Below are 18,285 nucleotides of genomic sequence, written 5' to 3'. Positions count from 1 at the left end.
TAGATAGATAGATAGATAGCCTACTTTATAAATTTTATAAAAGTTTAGGCATCCAGTTGCTCAGACCAGATCAGTGGACAATTAAAGTAATCAGAAGCTAGGCGAGCATTATAATGTGTGTTTCAAAGTGACACACGTTTGTCGCAAAAGTAAAGGCCGCTAGAGCTGTTAGGAGCATTTTGGGAACAGTGTTTTCTGTTGGAGATGGTAAATGCCTTTGGTGTGGACTTTTTCACTTTGTAAACCTATAAAATGCACAAAAAATATACATAACACTATAAAGAAAGTGGAAAAAGCCAAAAAGCATAATATGAGCACTTTAAATAATAGTGTGTTCATGAGTATTATGATGTCAGCAGCAGAAGGACAGAGCTGTAGACTTTTTTTGACAAATTTAAGTCCTTGTAAAAACCACAAGTGTAACTGCTGTGTGAATGTCCATTTTATTGCTAAACACCAGATTCCTTTGTGCAAATAGAGCAAATGAACATCTTAATTAGCAAATAAGAGGGATGAGGCTCCACTCTGTAATTATAGATACTGAGTGTATTTTACATAGAAATATGGTGTAACATTAAATATCTTCAACCTTTTTTTCTTTTTTTTCATCCCTTTAGGCAACTGCTACCTCAATAATAATAATGTCATAATAAATAAGTGAATATACATCTTACTATACAGTGAACAGCCAGATTGATATTCAGCACCAACATACTATACAGCTTTAACTGAATTGCATACACCTTTTCCTTATAACAGATCCAGCCTACTGTTATCTCTATGTTACATGTGCAACTTTCCGCAGTAGAAGCTGCTCTTTCTTTGTTCAGATGTCCACCACACAGCCCGGAGCGTCGGCTCTTATTGCATCAGATATGACCTTAGCTCCTGATTCTCCAATGCCATTTCCCTGCAAACTACAAACAAATGTCACTTTTTAATATGAGCAAAATGACACACACACACACACACACACACACACACACACACACACACACACACACACACACACACACACACACACACACACACACACACACACACACACACACACACACACACACACACACACACACACACACACACACACACACACACACACACACACACACACACACACACACACACAGAAAAGTCTACAGTATACATGTAATATATGAGACAGGTGTAGAAAAGAAAACTCACTTGATGTACGTCAACTGGTGGTTTCCTTTCAAGGCTGTTGCAATAAATATGGCTCCATCCATACCCAGAGAGTTCTCCTGCAGACTGATGATGCACACAGAGAGAAAAAGTTTTTTCTTTAATTAAATGTGATTTAAGTATGAAGTTTTCAAATCCAAAGTGCTGGATTTGAAAGGAACAAACAAGAAGTCCAGCACATGTAAATCCTACAGAAGGTGCCTTGCAGCAAACTGGACCAACAGTTGCTGTTAGTTGACAAACATGAATATTAAAGCTTGATCGTTGGTTGGGTATATTAGTAAAACACAATGTTAGCTCACTGCTGTCAGCCTTCTAGTAGGCACTGCCTTATGATCAGTGATAAAGTCCTTTGGCCAGATGTACTTTATCTAAGAAGCTGAATCTTAATCAAGAGACAAGGTATTTGAATTGGGAGACTTCAAAATTCACTGTATTAATTGAAATTTCAGAAAATTGAGGTTTTTAAAATATGAGTGTGACAATCCTGCTCTGCATTTATCTTCATGTAAACTGTGTCTTCATTGTATAAACTACGTAAAGACGGTTAAATACCGTCGACTGTAAGACCAAGGCAATGACAGTTCTTTATGCTGTCTAAACTAGGCAAATACTGACATATGGGTTCACATGCGATAGGTTGGAATATTTAAGCATACAGGTTTTCAAATGCATCTATTCTAAGAATTTTCCACAGAAGGGTCAGTTTGAAGGTGACACTAGCTTTCAGAAATAGATCAGAACGTGAAAATCTATTAGAATTGTCTTACAAATAAGGAGTAGTTTAAAGGTAGCCCTAATCCCACGGAAATAGCTAGATTGACATGTGTGAGGACAACAAGAAAAGCACAAAGAAGGAGTTATTCTGATGTTCACAGAGACACTTTGGTTATCTTCCTTGTTCAATACTGAATAAAGCTGCATTTCGTCTAAAGAAATTGGCCTGGGGTCATCATATGTGAACCATCATGTCTGGTTATCCCATCATTACAACATGTATCACCACAAACTCCAGTCAGGACTTACTTCAACGACTTGAGGCTTCTGTTGCTTTTCAGTGCGTTAGCCAGAGCCTTTGCTCCCTCCATCCCCACGGTGTTCCCACGTAGACTGTAACAGTGGAAAAATGGGATATAATAAAGTGCAGAACACAACAGTTGTACATTTATGACTGTGTGTTAGCAGCATCAACATGAAAGAGAAAGGCAATAGGTTATAAAGCTTAGAGACAAAAGGTGTCAGGGACACAAGGGAATACTGAGGAGGATTTTTATTTAAACACATCTTTATCTCGCTTCATGTCACTCCTTTTTAGCGTTGTTTCAACACTGTGTGCAATCTTAAAATAGGTTCTTCATCAAGAATGGGAAATTGAAAGCTTCTCAACATGAAGTTGTATAATGGAAATAATTGGAGAAGTTCACAAAGAGCTAAATTCCAACCCCTTTTTCTGGCTCAGGTTTGGTTCTACCAGGATCCAGTTCCAAATGTGTGTCTTCATAGATGTTATTTTTTGGTGCTCTTTAAAAAACTTGGTACTTATTCATGTCCATATTTTAAGCCTGTTCTATGTTGGGTTGTTTAGTTTTCTCCCCCAAATTGTTTATGTAATCATACAGCCTGAGATACATTTCAATTTCAATTTTCAATTTCTGTTTATGAATAAAATAACCACACACGAATGTCTATTTTGGTTCATCTAGAATATTAAATACCTGTTGAGTCAATGTACTTTGTCACACTGACTCAAAAATCATATCAACATTCATAAAAAACAGTTTCCCGCTGCCCACAGTGGTCTAATACACCCAAAGATGATAAATGGATAGTAACCATGGTGTATACATAATCTCTGACAACTGACAAATTTACATTGACTCAAAGCATCTATCATCATATTGTTTAACCCTAGTTGTGATATATTTATATTGAGGGATAAAATCACAGCAAATGTACACATCTCAACTAAATGTGTTCTGGTTTATTGATTGACAGACAATCTGTGAGGGGAATTGTCTTTGATCATCCTGTAAAGAAATCACATCTGACCCGACGTGTGTAATTTTTTTGTCTTTTCTTGCATTTGATCATGCTGAATCATTTATCAATGTAACCTTTGACTGAGTGACTCTTGACTGTATTTGCTAAGGCTTTTCCCACCTGTGTCATCCGACGATTCTCTCTCTGGCTGGTTGGACCCTTTGTCTTGAGAACAAAGGCTCGCAAAACTCTGACTGAAAGAAGACACCCTGACCAGAGGGGGAGGATCAAGCCAAGGTATAAGGAAAGAGAGCACCTTTCCATTGCATGTGCATATTACTTTTATTATTACTAACCTTTGTCTTGTGCTCTGAGCATTAAGTGTGACAATACTGTAAGATATTTTTGTTTTGTTCCTCATTGTCAGAGTGGGATAACAAAATTGCCATGACACAATCAAACACTGACTGAGATTTAACTGGTTCTAACCAGATCAACGCCAGGGCAGAAGTCTTGTAGAGCAACTGAGTGACTTTTTTTTACAAACAAATTTGGTGGATAGTTTTTGTGTGAATGTGACAACGTTCACAGAATAGGATAGCCAATTGTGAAACTCGATGCCTAGTTGAAGGATTGTCGGCCTTAAGTGAACCCTTGTGGCGCTTTGCCAGACCACAACCAGACAAGTTCAATCGGGTGCTGGCATTATTAAATTCACATCTATGACAGAGACAAAACACAAGCGATCACATCTATAATGCCGAGAAATGAGACAGTAAATGTTTTCCAGACAGAAACAGAAGGAAGCAAGAAGAAAGGAGCTTCAAAAGCAGTTGCTTGATGATCCCATTCAAGCCAAATGATTTCATATTATACAGTACCTGAGATACAATAACTGACAAAGTGGAAATCCGAAATACTGAGGAGCAAGATTGAGCTGCGCTGGCTTTAAATTACTTGCTTGTTTTACACAATGTGGCTGAGAATGTAACAAAGGAACAGATTCAAAGAAAAGAGAGCTTGGACTCACTCTAATGTTTGCAGGGTTCGGTTGGTCATTAGAGCCTCTGCCATTGCCATGGCACCGCTGGTGCTCGATGACACTCCCTGGAGGCTAAAGAGACAGCACGCAAAAAATGGCAAACACATGGGAAAATAATAGAAAACAACTTATTGTTCCACACGTAAAAAGATTTTTGGTCAATCACAACTTATATGTGAGTGTATTATGTGGATATCTTTAAAAACTGACTTCTGTCATTCATTTAAACTTAAAGACCAAAATTATGATCAATCGTTGTACACAATTGTAACGCCAACCATAATGTACGCAGAGACGCGTTGGTTTTCAGGGCTTCGGCAAGAAAAATGACGCCTTCATTCCCAATAGCATTCTCCTGTAGACTGTGGCAAAAGACGGACACACAAACAAAGACACAGTGACAAATGTAAATTACAATAGAACCCTGGGAATGAAATTCCACAGTGTTTAGCGGCTGATAAGACCACGATCAGTCAATGAACTCATGTCTCTAATGGCAGAACATTTGGCCTTACTCCAAGAGCTGCATTGTGGCATTGGAGAGGAGTGCATGGGCCAGAGCTTTAGTGGCAGAGGACTTGATGAAATTCCACTGGAGACTGTAAAAAGAGAAAGGAAGGCCCATCAGGACCAACTTTGAGGCAAATACTGCATACAGTATGTTATTTATTATATGTCACATATGACTTATGAATTATACCATTATTAACAAGACAAAGGGGAATTCTTAAAAACCTAAACAGTTCTTATACATGCAATAAATAGCAAGCCCCTAATGTGTTATGTTCTGATTTCTTTCAGATATTTCTGTAACAGTTTTCATTATACGTTACTAGTGCACAACTTGTTTGCATTAAAACATTTTGGGAATCTCGAATGAGTGGCTTATTCGTTCAAGTCTATTTTTTTACCATTATTGTGTAGAAATTTTCAAAGTGAGCAATTGCTGCCAATGCCTGAACCACTCGCAGGCTCAGGTGTGTGTCGATTTGTATTTAAAAGCCTCACTTACTGCAGAGAGGTGAGGCCGCGATTAAACTTGATTGCGCCCGCTATAGCTTGAACCCCTTCATCGTGCAACAGGTTGGCTGTGAGACTAGACATGAACACACACAAAGAAACACAAATGTATACACAGTAGTTATAGTTTAAACAGTTGTGTGGTGTGGCAGCGATGCGTGAAAATGCTTTGTAATTCAAAGTCTGTCAGTGCTTCTGCAACATGTCTGCTTTCAAGCAGATAAAAAAATGTGGCTTTAAAGTTTGAAAAATCCACTGAATTTTGGTGCGTAAAGGAAAACATTGAATTTAAAAGAAAAAACTGGGGTCAATTAATACCTTGATGTTCAGTTGTGAATATTTCCATACTTATTCAACTAACCATTGTGTTTATACCGTTATCATGGGATTTGAAGTTTGACATCATACAATAGGCCTAAGTGACATACCACAGTATGGGGCAGTGGGAATTAATGAGGTGACTCACTCAAGGTCCTGCAGAGAGTTGTTCTCATGGAGGGCATGAGCCATGTTCTTAGCTCCCTCCACCCCTATGGAGTTCTCCCTTAAACTTACAGATGGAAAGATAGATAAAAGGAAAAAAAGGGATAAGAAATGACAGTTTTCCCAACAATATCATTTGCTTATTCACTTTTTATTTGAGAGCTAGATGAAAATATTGATACCACTCTAACATCGCTGCAGTGAATATGAAGCTACACCCAGAAGCTGCTTAGCTTAGCATTGCATAAAGACTGGAAACAGCAAGGTCACGTGCAGCTTTTCCATCTGATAACATAAGGATGGTATCCTCAAAGCGAATAATGTAGTTCCTAAATTGTCAAGTAGTAGCAGTCAAACTACTACATAAAAGGAGTTGGCTGTGAACATCAGGGCTGTAGTCAAGTCCAGTCTTTGTCGAGTCCAAGACAAGTCCAAGACCAGGACTAGTCAAGACCCTTCCAAAAAAGTTTGAGCCCAAGTCAGTCCAAATGAGAGACAGTCAATACTGAGACAGAAAAAAAACAATCCTCTTCAAGACCACTCGCTTACCTGTTCATAATGTATGTAATGTAAGAGACAGTATACAGTATCTTCTATTTTAAGGTGATCATTTTGCTTTATTATTTGTAATAATCAAAAAGCAAGTGCACAGTAACACACTGTAGGATCAAATTAGGCCATAATATTAAAATGGAAATGTTCCCATTCTTTTTTTTGAAGATTATTTTTTTGGGGCATTTTAGGCCTTTAATTCCACAGGACAGAAAAAGACATGAAAGGGGAGAGAGAAGGGGAATGGCATGCAGCAAAGGGCCCCAGGTCGGCGTCAAACCCGCGGCCACTGCGTCGAGGAGTAAACCTCTACATACGTGCGCCCGCTCTACCAACTAAGCCAACCCGGCCACAAAAGTTCCCATTCTTGACCTTATTACTTGTCCTGAAGAATTTACAGTACAAAGTCCTCACTGACATTGTGTCTTTGGCCAAAATGAAACAGATTGATACCTGAGAATTGAGGTATATGATCCACACCAAGCGACCAATCTCGATGCCTGTTTTAGATTGATTTTGAATTTAACTAATATCTGTTTTGTGAACAAGCACGCTTCATCAATAGTTTTGTTTTGAAGGAGAAAGTTTGTTTAGAACAAAAGCAAATAGTGCTGGACTCCAATGGAGTCCAATGGCCGAGTCCGAGACAACAGAAAAGCGTCTCAGGTCCTTCAAGTACTACAGCCATGGTGAACATAGATCAGTCTAATAAGGTCTAATGAGGTTGACTCAGATCAAGAAACATGAGACAGTATTTTTTTTATTTTTATAAAAAGGATTAGAGCTGCCTAAGCAAAAGTTTCGTACTTACTTCAAGGAGACGAGGCCACGGTTCAGCCTGAGTGCTTTGGTCAAGGCTGTCATCCCCCTGTTGCTGATTGAGTTACTCTGAAGTCTGCCAAAAGAAAAGTTAAACACAAATGTAGTAGATTACTCGCAAGACAAACACTGTTGCAAACTAAGTGAACCAAGGTGTAACAACCCACAATGTCAAAATGCATTAGCAGTAGACTTTTGAAGATACTGACTGAAGAGAGAGGAGCGTGTGGTTGACTGTCAAAGCCTCTGCCAGAGCGATTGCCCCTTTGTCCCCAAGCTGGTTGCTACAAAGACTGTATGGAAAAACAAAATTAGGCTGGACATATTAAAAAAGGTCAAATCATGAATCATGACGATTAGTATGTGACCTAATTACAGGCTCTGTAATACAAGGGTATTATTTATGCTATAGCTTAACATGAAAACCTATTAAGCAGCAAATTAGTTGAATACACATGAACATAAATCTACAAAAAAAGTCTTTAAGTCTTAAATCCATTGGGAAAAATATAAAAATACAACGGTGTATCATATTTACAAGATGGGTATTGGTGGATTAATACATCAAGGTAAGATTACATCAGCTTTGTGAGAGTCTGGTTTGTCTTCAGCGCCTCTGCAATCCTTTTGGCTCCTCCCGCTCCAATCTTATTCTTCCTTATACTGAATCAATACATAAAATAAAAATGTACTCCGTGAGCACACACACACACACACAGACAAGTGTACAGTATATATGCAATATATGAGACAGGTGTAGAAAAGAAGTGAAGGGCACTGACTTCAGAGACACCAGTTTGCGGTTACAGTGCAGTACTTCTGCCAGGGCCTGAGCACCTTCCTCCTCAATTGAGTTGTTCTGGAAGCTGAAGAGTGGTGGAAATTGAGCAATTAAACCAAATCAAAGTGGTCCACGTTCACTTTGTAGGACAATTTTTTGTAAGAAATAAAATGTATAGCAATTATATACTCACTTGATTGATACCAGGACTTGGTTCATTTTCAGTGCCTCTGCCAGGAACTTTGCACCTTTAGAGCCAATGTTGTTGTTCCGGAGACTAAATAATAATAACAATAATAATAATAATTAATAATATTGGCTAGATGATATACTGAAGCATAACAGAAACATCAGGTAGTAATGTATATGCCTGTGAAATATGAGAACAAAGACTATTTGCACAATTGTGACTTTTATCTTTTAAGCTGAAGTACAACATAATTGTTATCTAAAGAATTCTCAATATGCAGGAGAACACACACCAGTTTCCTCTTCAAAAGGTTATGGCCACTCAAAAGCAACAAACAAATCTCACTTGAGAGACGTTAGCGTCCGGTTCACCAAGAGGGCTCGACTCAGGGCTTTGGATCCTTTGTTGCTGATGGCATTCTCTGCCAAACTGAGTGGGTGAATAAAAGTGTCACCATTTAATTGAGCGATCAGGCAAGTTCATGTTCAAGCTACAGCGGTTCAGAACTATAAGATCACTTTAAAAATGTTCTTCATATGATGCTTGATGAAAAGTAAGTGCGATCCCACCTTATCTTCTGGATATGGCAGTCTTTGGCGCTCAGAAGGCTTCCCAGCAACTCCATGACATCATCTTTGAAGTGATTATTCTCTAACCTGTGGAGTAGATAAGTTATAAGTAAAATTTCACCCTTCAATCTTTCTCCTGAGTGTTACTTTATTGGGAGATGATGCTTTGGTGAGCTAACCTGAGACAGCTGCAGTACAGCAGCTGTGGGAGCAGACATTTCACTGTTGTGTAGTTCAGAGAGCCTGTTAGGTTGGTCTGTTCACTGCACTCTGGAGACACATGAAGGAGGTAGCCCAGCACAACACAGTGAGCCCGTGTTAATTTCCCTGCTAGGCTACCAAGCTGTAAATCTTCCTCAACACTCCGCAATAGCTCTGTGTGTTGCAGCTCATGTAAACAATAAGCCAGGTTAACGGCACGCAGGGACACCACTGCACCTCCGCTGACCAAGAGGCCTTGTAAAAACCCTGCTGCCCAAGCCTTCTGATTGCCATCATCTTTTCCAAGGGCCAGAAGCCCAGCCAGAGGTTTCTGGGCCATTGGGCACAGCAGGCCTGTCAGGAAGCGTACAAACACATCCAAGTGACCGTCTTCAGCTTGCTGTGAGTGCTGAAAGGCGCTTCTAAAGTGGTTCTGGAAACCGATCTTTGGCCAAGACATGGTGCTCTCTGAGAATAAGTCAAAGATGGCCCTCTTGGAGGAGATATGGTAAAAAGTAGCTGCAAGAAACTCTAGCAAAGACAAATGAGTGAACCGGTATGTTGTGTATATGGCAGACTCCTCCCGAACAAGAACTCCAGCACCAAGACTGCACTGAGTTAACAGTAGATCTATCCCGTAGGCCCTGAGGTCTTGCTCGCTGAAGGTGTACTTGCGTTTCAGGAGCCCATAAAACGCCAGTCGTCCAAGGTTCCCCAGCAGTTTACGATTGCTCCCATGAAGCTGTTCCATTTTCACAGGCTCCCTGCCTCTTGGTTCACCTACTTCTGCCTTCATGGAACAAAAGTGAGCGTATAGCTCAGTACAAGTCTTTGGAAGGCTCTCTTGAGTTTCACTCTGCATGATATACATCAGAGTATCAGCTACTATCCAGCAAATGCATGGTATGTAGCACATCACCATTAAGATCTTATGGGACTCCAAGTGCGCCCATATTTTACTGGCAAAATCCCTCTCAGAGAAGTGGTGGTTAAGGAAGAGCTGGATGTCCTTCGGGCTGAATCCTGGGATCTCAGTCACCCTGTCAACCAATCCTCCAGGGATGAGTGAGGCCACTCCTGGCCTGGAGGTCACCCACACGGCTACGTAAGGTAGCAGATTCCCCCGGATGATGTTAGTAACTAGGTCATCAATGGCCACTTCTTTCTTTGGGTCGCTGCAAGGAGCTGCATCAGAGAAATTTAAAGTGCAGCGGAATTCGTCCAAACCATCAAGTATGAGCAGTGTGCGACAGGAGCTGCTCAGGACCAGACTGGGGTCTGTTAAATGAGGAAAAGCCATTTTCACCAGCCTCTCAGCAGAGACTTTCTCCAGTGAGTTCAGCTCGCAAAAAGTGAAAGGCAGGACGAAGCTCACGTCTGTGCAGATGGCCCCTTGGCTCCACTGTCTGATGAAGTGTCGGACCCAGGTTGTCTTGCCGATTCCAGCCACCCCGAGTGTGAGGGAGACACGGGGAGGTAAACTGACCCGGGTCAGGGGCTCCAAGAGTTTGGTCAGCCCCAGCTGTCTGAGATGATTTCTTTTCCTTCCTCGAGTTGCCCCCACCTGCATCAAGTCATGTTCCTTTTGCTGGATGTCGGAAAGTCCATCAACCAGTAGTAAGGTTCTTGAGAAGATGTTAAGTTTGGGGCAGCTGACTGAATCTCTGTCTCTGTACTGCTCATATTGCCGTAACAGCATCTCTTTGTGCTCCTTCGCCATGGAATCTGCAGAAAAGAAAAATGAATTCAATGTATCTAGCATGTTGAATCCCAAGAGTAGTGCAAAGTGCTTTTCAATGGGTTACATTAACACACACACACATTCATGCACTGAACATCTTATCAGGAGCAGTTAGGGGCTGAATGTCTTGGTCCATGACACGCTGTTAAAGAAATTCAGAAATCAAACCACCATCCCGACCATTACCGGATGATCTTCACCCTTTAAAAGAACGACCAACACAGAGAGCAAATCCCATTTCGAACTCTTACCGTGATTGATGATGAGCTTGGCCACCTGAGAATCTGAGCTCTCTATGAAGCCCCGGAGAGCATCAGAACCTTGAGTGTCCTTGTCAGTGACAATAGTTGTGAGCATGTTAACCTGGTCCTGCAGCCGGCCCGCTTCTTTGATCTTGATCTCATCAGCTGAACTCAGCACATCCACCTTTCTCAGGTGGGTTAACATACCCTCCAGGAAGGAGGAAGTAATGAAGCGTTGCAGCTGGTCTTGATGCTTTTGGATCCAGCCAAGGTCTAAACCAAAAATAGAGCGCAGATACAACTATTAAAAAATGATTAGTGAGATTATCAAGGAATAATTAACTAAAACGATTTCCTAAACGGGATTTTTCCATTCATATATTTTGTCTTTAACATGTTCTTTCCTAGTTCTTCTTTTAGTTGCACAATACCTGTAATTCTAAATAATCTGTTCTTCTTTTTCATTTCTCTTTTCCTTTCCTAATCTTAGCTATGAATTGTAAGGTCAACGCCATTCTTGTGCCGTAAAACCGGTCTTTATGTTGATCATCCCACAGCACATCCAAACAAATCCCTCTTTTTTTTACCCTTGCTAGCATAGCTCTATGGATGGCAATGATGTCTGGCTGTCGGTTGGTTGATTGGTTAGTAAACTATTTTGGTTCAGGCAGAATTATTTCTATAGGATGGATTACAATGTAATTTTGTACAGGATTGAATTTGTGATCCCCAGAGGATTAATCATCAGTAACTTTGGTGATCAATTCAAGTCAAAAGTCACTTAAAAAACCTCAGGAAGAGCAAGAGGGGAGGATGTCATGTGTACAAATGCCAAAGTCAATTGTTCTTTCTGTGAATTACAGCCTGAAACTTGCACCCATTTATTTTGCTTTTGTTTGAGTTAAAATAAGTAGATTTGTTGTGTAAATTAAGTTACAAATGTTAGTAAGATAGTCAATTTGAACAAGTCACCAAAGTTGACTTCCATGCATGGGACACAAACACAGGTCTCCTGGGTGAAAGTCAGGTGTTCGTTTGATCCTGCCATCAGAGCCAACTTCTAACACACAAACAGTACACATCTATGCACGCATACATGCATACACAAGCATGAACATGCATACATACTCACATTCACCGTCATACACGTTCTTACATTATGCACAGGCATGCATATGTATGTATATGCTTGAGAGTGTGCACGTATGTTCCAGTGTTTAGTACCGGGATGTATGTCACAAGTCAAGTCTTCATATTTGGCCCAGTGGTTTCTCATAGTGACCATGAGCAGCCCTTATCTGTTCATGTTGCGTTTTCATGTTAATGTCAAAAATTTGCCTAATCTTCATGGGTCTTTACAACACGTTGGAAATGCAGATAACAATGGGCTGAAGGAACCTTCAAGTTCCTTAAAAGTTCTTCCAAGAAGTAAAACGTTCCTGAAACTTTGGGTTGAAGAGAGCGGCTATGATGAACCTGTTTAGAAAACTCTTACCTTCTGTTCCAGCTTGTGAAGAGACAGAACTGGACGTAGACTGTAGATCCACATAGCAGTCGTCCTGCCACATGATGCGTTTGCTTCGGTCCAGGATAGAATCGTAATGTGCCTTCCTCTCCATGAGAAAAGTTGGATTATTTCGGCCCTCAGACGTTCCTGTTTGTGTCTACACAATAAAAAACAGCATTACTTATGTGCAACTACCATAAATAGGGGCATGGTGTGCTGTGATGAAGGAAGATGAAGAAATGAGAGGCCTCGTTATTTTCCAAACACTTCTTAGTCTAATTAATACTCCAAATGTGAATTTATATTGTGTATTAAGTCATTCAATACTTATTCAGTATGCCTGAAGCAACAGCCTTTTCAATCTGTCTGTCTGTACGCATGCACACACAAAGAGGTCTAACAAGGTTAAGTAGGTGTGGGGGTAACTATGATTATTGATTGCGTGCCTTGGTTAATACAACATCTGAAAAAGATTGTGCACTTCTTTTCTTTAGATTTTAAGAGAAAAACAAGCAAATGCTACTTTTTATTTATGGTTTGTCTTTTGCAAAGCCTAGACTGTATTGCCTTTTTTTTTAGGCCTACAGTATATTAAACGTCTTACGAAATAAGGTTTATAATTACTATGATTTCTTCACAAACTGAAGTGAAAGTTCTGCAAACACTTTTAAATTATGTTTAAGGTTTCACTGAGACAAAACGGGAAATGGCGAATGCCTTCCTGTGTGGTTTGTTGCTGATCATGAATTCTCACTAAAGGAAACAGATAAAAAAAAACAGATGTACTCGACATGGTGTTCCAGCTTCACCTATTAAATAGTCTAAATAGACAAAACCACTTAATAACATACAGCTGTTATTGTAGAAATATGTTGAGGGGAGTGTTGCGGCTGTAAACTGGCGAGCGACCAGTAGCTAACACAACTCTGCAAATTTACAAATAATTATCATCAGTAACAAGCAAAAACATTAGAAGCAGTATCATTTGCATGATGCAAGTACACTGTGCAAAAAAAAAAAAAAGCCAGACTGATTTTTGTTTGTAAGTTATTGACACGTGGACTATGAGGTGCCAGTATGGCATGGTATGGTAAAGTGAGTTGAAGATCCTATACTATTTCATTTTTTTGACTTGGATACTCAGGGTCTTGATGGAAAGTTAAAATTTATGGCTGGAGTCAGTTTAACAAACCCTCTGTAGCTATGAAGGGCAAAAATATAAGGTTAAATACACAAAAAGCTCAGGTATCTTACCTTGGAATTTTTGAAGTAGGCATCAAGGGATGTAAAACACTGCCCACACAGATGTTTTATGCAGTAAAGCCATAATTCCCACAGAAGCAGGTGGCATCAAAGTTTGAATTTGAGGGCTCTCGAAAGAATAAAACCTAGTCAAGGACTAACGAGCAAATGAAATGAGTCACAAATGCACAGCAGCTGAAGTCATCACCGTTTCGTGCTGCAGCTCCTTCCTGCCTATCGAATCTGCCTTCCTGTGTTGTGGTTAGCAGGTTGAACTTTCAGTAAAAAGAAAGAAAGAGAAATAATTATTAAATGTATTTAGACAGCTACTCAACTGTGCAGTTAGTGCTGAACCACAGAAGAGAGCTGAGATAAGATACATGATTAGTGGTTTCAAGTTTAAGCACCAAATGCATCAGTAAGTGCTGCTGCAGACCGGTCATAAACAAGGTTTCTGGTTAGAATATTATACATGAAATATCTCTACATGATAACAGGAAGTACACATCTCAAACATAATCTGTGGGTAATGCATAGCACAAAGTCAATCACAGTAGAGCTGAATGAATGGTCCTCTTCTAATCAAACAACCCCTTTCACACAAATACTAAAGTAGATCGGAGGGACATCTGAGAGCAGTATGAGCCGATTGGCTGGAGATTATAATAATTTGATATTTGAGAACTGGAGGATGAAAATAAAGTAGGTCAAACATTGAGAAGGGACAGAGAGGGATATGCAACAGGTCGGAAAAAAACAAATGAGACTGCAAAAATTGCACATCTGCGGACGTATTTTATTTCAAACCTGCTCCATGTGCATGACATTTAAAAGGAAAACAAACTGGAAGGCAATCGACGGGGAGAAAGCTTTTGAGTTGTGACCTGGAGATGCAGATAATTTAAACGTTTTCTTTCAGACGTTTTCCATGTCTTGTTCTTCGGTGTGTAAACAAAGACTTGTTAGTGCTCAGTAAACACATTTGTAAGTTTTCTTATTTCTCTAGCAGTTGTGTTCGATTTGAACATTGTTCAAAAATTGTTGGCCACTTCTTATGATTTTTGTCAGTGCACGCCAGAGGGAGAGATGTGATTCTCATGTTACACAGGTGTTACATCAAATTGTGCTTCAGCATTGTCTAGCTTAATCAGTGCGTACATATCTCACATTTTATTCAAGCGTCAACAAATTTGCATATCAATATATTATTTGGAGTGTAATATTGAAGTGGACTTGCCTCCTTCTGCTTTCTGTTTTACTTTCTACATGTACCATTTACACAAAAAATACAAATATAAAAAGTTCTCAATAAAAGACATTTTATGAACATTACATATCATATGGGGGGGGGGGACAAAAAACCCACAAATTCTTCTTCATGATTTTTCTGGTTTTACATCTAGTATTTTTTTTCACAAAATAGTTGAGCTCATGTGAAAGCTGCTGTAAGATAAATCTGATTTCACAGGGTTCTTTTTTGCTTGACAAAGATGTATTAATTTATGTCAACACTCAGAAATAAGAAATGAGGAAAATGGCACTGAGGCAATTGAAGCAAACCATCTGAAATATTGTGCACCACAGCAGATGAGTCAGGCAACATTACAAGGTAAGCGACACATTAACAATATAACAAATGGAGCATATCCAGGCTTATACGTTTATTTCATGGCACTTTGTTTTGGCAATTATTGATCATTTTCAAATTAATCTTTAGATTTTCAACTTAAATCAAATTTAACAAATTGAAAGATTTCACTTTTTTCCCTCTGAGCCCAGCTAGTACCTGTATTCTAAAATAACGTATCACTTCAGATTGGTGAAAATTGCCCCCCCCCAAGAATAACTACTAACATATCCATAGTATTTACACTTAAGCTGCAGCAGAGATGGCTGTTCTTTCCCTCTATTAAATGAGGAATCAGCTGATCAAATAACATACAAGTAGAAAAGGTACAGTAGAGGTTTCTGAGCCATTAACACACACACACACACACACACACACACACACACACACACACACACACACACACACACACACACACACACACACACACACACACACACACACACACACACACACACACACACACACACACACACACACACACACACACACACACACACACACACACACACACACACACACACACACACACACACACACAATAGTTCTAATTTTCTTATGCAATCTCTCATTCCTAAAAACAAATACTCCTCATTCAAGAAATTACTCTCTTACTATTTTTGTCGAAGAAAATGTAAACAGTTTGCTTTAAGCAACAAAAGTGGTTACAGACACTCATCACAAGTTAGCTAAAGACATTCACATTTAAAAATCAATCAAGCCCTTCGACAGTCTAAAATGGACTTTAACAGCATGTAGCAAGAAAACAAAGCAGGAAATTGACCGTTTAGATACTAACTGTGAGATGACGACTACTACCTTGGTTATTAAGTCTGTTGTTAAAACAACACACCAGCTGAGAAGTGATGAAGGTCATTACATTGATAAAGCTTCCTGCATAGCATGGCTGTTACATTTTTGAATTTAAAAGGCTTTTTCCACAGTAACATAAACAAGTCAACAAAAATGACCATTTAGGACTCAAGTATTACAAAAAAAGCCCTCCCTTCTATCTTCCTTTTGCATTAAAAGTTGTAACCAGCACTGTTCACAGGCAAAGGTTGTACATAGTCATTTAGAAAAATACGTTATTATCATGGATTTTAAAATTCAGGGGTTTCCTGATTTAAGTGTCACCAGTGCCATGAAATATCACATGTCACACACTGGATGCAACCACGCTGCTAACAGACTAGGAGAAAGGAGTCATTTCGTCAGTGATCTTCCAAAGACACACAAAAGGGCACTTGTGGTGGCACTCATTTCAAAACAACCGCACAATCATTTACGTACAGGTCAAATTGATTACCCCCCTGCCTCTCGCTCTTTCTGCTGAAGTCGTCCCATGCACACAAGCACCTCCAGATGCCTGGATTATAGATCCGACAGGCCCTCTGCGTGTTCACTCAGCTCCATGGTGTAATAGTCCAGAGGGCGCCTGAGAGTAGAGAAAACAGCACATGCCCACAGGCCTTAATGCTTTCAGAGCTACACATTGCAATTACACTACATTTTCCAGTCACTCACAGTACTCCAGGAGTAATTTACAGTTGTATGGTTTACCTTTTATTGCCCCCATGCTGCCCTTATCTACAACCACTACTTCAGTTTGTGATTTGCTGCATTTCCCACAATAACTTTCAACAACTTCCTGAGCACAGTCGTGAACTTTCGGTTTTTATTACAAGAGCTACACACACAGCTGACAGAGGTGCAACAGGGATTAGCATTACGTTTTTCCAGCCAAGGAAATATAAGAAAGGGGAAGTGAGATGTTATGGCTGGGTGAGAAATCTGTATCTCAAGAACGGGTTAAATCACTCTATCACTGTTCCTAATGTAAAATGTTAAAACAAGAGAGAAGGTTTTGCTCTTTAATTTTGAGCTGAAGCTGATGTCTGACACCAAACCCTGACAATTCCACACTTAATGAATATGTGATGCTATTCTGAAAGACTGATGGGCAGAAATATGGATTACAAACACACAGAAAAAAGTAATGTTTGTAGGATTTTTTTTAACCTCAAATTCATAGTATTACAATGTGTTCTCCTTAAATATCAAGCTACGGCATGGAGTAGGTTAGCTTAGTTTAACATAAAGCCTGGAAACAGGTAGCCAGGCTCTGGCTCTGGTCAAACATACCCCTAATTAACAGGTTATAAGGTGCTATAGGTGTTTGAAAATTTTGGACAGGCCGACTGTTTCTTGCTTTCAGTACTTATGTTAAGCTTATAGCCCTAGCTGTAGTTTCATATTTACTGGACAGACATGAGAGTGGTATCAAACTTCAAGAAACACATCTTAATGCAAGACTCCCAACAATGAAGCTGAATTACTGACTCCTAATTACGCACACTTATTATACTCACAACACTCAATAATAAATAACCAGATGTTAATAATATGGCTTTGTAATGATTTCCAACAATAGAGCAAATAATACAGTAGGTCTGATCAGTATGCACATTAAGCAGACCAGACACGGATGAGAAAAAAATAATAGGAGTGCTCACCTCTTCCTGTAGAAGTATGTGAACAGAGCGGCCCCTAGTCCCAGCAGCAGGAGCCCTGCTACTATCAGTCCTATCTGTAAGCCCAGGGCAGATGCTGGGAGAGAGTCAAATAAATCCTCAGGTACACTTTCTGAACACGTAAATATGTTTAAACACAACATGGCAATTCAAACATCCTGACAAAATGTTAAAGCAAAAATAGATATTTTAAATGCCTGTCATATATATCCACCTAGTGCCTTTTCTATTCTTCTTAATGAAATATGTGTTAACATCTCAGGATAAGTGGTCTATTCCAGATTTACTATTGAAAACTATGCTTGTTATTTCCAACATTTAAATTCACATGAGAACGCCTTAAGCAGCTACTGTTAGCAATACAACATAGGCACAACTGGCATATTTGTTTACAGTGGAGCCAAACACACAAGCATTGTTTGAATGTCTGTCTGTTGGCCTTTTCCATCATGCATGAGCGTGATCTAATTTTATGCTGAACAAGTGGTTTTAGTCTCTTTCCTTAGCATCACCAGACCCAGTCAAGCTCAATAGATTTGAGATTGAGCGTTG

At 39.6% G+C, this 18,285-nt stretch overlaps 2 protein-coding genes across 3 annotated transcripts in view; both read right to left on the bottom strand.

The window, feature by feature from the left end:
- Window positions 1–424: 424 nt before the first annotated feature.
- On the bottom strand, window positions 425–13,808 carry nlrc3 (NLR family, CARD domain containing 3). Of its 2 annotated transcripts, XM_032502226.1 has the most exons (19): window positions 13,585–13,808; window positions 12,319–12,487; window positions 10,833–11,096; window positions 8,819–10,565; window positions 8,640–8,726; window positions 8,416–8,499; window positions 8,074–8,157; window positions 7,882–7,965; window positions 7,679–7,762; window positions 7,309–7,392; window positions 7,092–7,175; window positions 5,712–5,795; window positions 5,238–5,321; window positions 4,741–4,824; window positions 4,504–4,587; window positions 4,214–4,297; window positions 2,230–2,313; window positions 1,186–1,269; window positions 425–917 (listed from the first exon to the last, which is right to left on the bottom strand). In XM_032502226.1, the coding sequence occupies exons 2-19, from the start codon at window positions 12,440–12,442 to the stop codon at window positions 827–829; spliced, it is 3,405 nt and encodes a 1,134-aa protein (XP_032358117.1). In that variant the 5' UTR covers window positions 12,443–12,487; window positions 13,585–13,808; the 3' UTR covers window positions 425–826. The 2 variants fall into 2 exon arrangements, with proteins under 2 accessions (XP_032358117.1, XP_032358118.1); XM_032502227.1 differs by lacking the exon at window positions 5,238–5,321.
- A 2,006-nt stretch (window positions 13,809–15,814) lies between these two features.
- si:ch211-183d21.1 (uncharacterized) overlaps window positions 15,815–18,285 on the bottom strand; it is a 12,150-nt gene continuing 9,679 nt past the window's right edge. The window contains exons 11-12 of the mRNA XM_032502228.1: window positions 17,716–17,809; window positions 15,815–16,637 (exon numbers count right to left, since the gene is read on the bottom strand). Of these exons, the coding sequence (XP_032358119.1) occupies window positions 16,574–16,637; window positions 17,716–17,809 (158 nt within the window). The 3' untranslated portion in view covers window positions 15,815–16,573. The remainder of the gene's footprint in view (window positions 16,638–17,715; window positions 17,810–18,285) is intronic.

This window comes from Etheostoma spectabile, chromosome 21, assembly GCF_008692095.1.
Source record: "Etheostoma spectabile isolate EspeVRDwgs_2016 chromosome 21, UIUC_Espe_1.0, whole genome shotgun sequence".
Lineage (NCBI taxonomy): Eukaryota > Metazoa > Chordata > Actinopteri > Perciformes > Percidae > Etheostoma > Etheostoma spectabile.
The sequence above is the reverse complement of the archived record's forward strand: the minus strand, read 5'-3'. Positions and strand labels throughout refer to the sequence as shown.

Excerpts from the sequence above, each read along its gene's own strand:
- nlrc3 (XM_032502226.1), bottom strand. The coding sequence starts at position 12,442 with ATGGAGAGGAAGGCACATTACGATTCTATCCTGGACCGAAGCAAACGC. Across the intron at positions 8,500-8,639 it reads TGCCATATCCAGAAGATAAG|TTTGGCAGAGAATGCCATCA; the intron begins GTGGGATCGCAC and ends TCACCCACTCAG. Across the intron at positions 2,314-4,213 it reads CGAACCCTGCAAACATTAGA|TCTACGTGGGAACACCGTGG; the intron begins GTGAGTCCAAGC and ends CCACTGTTACAG.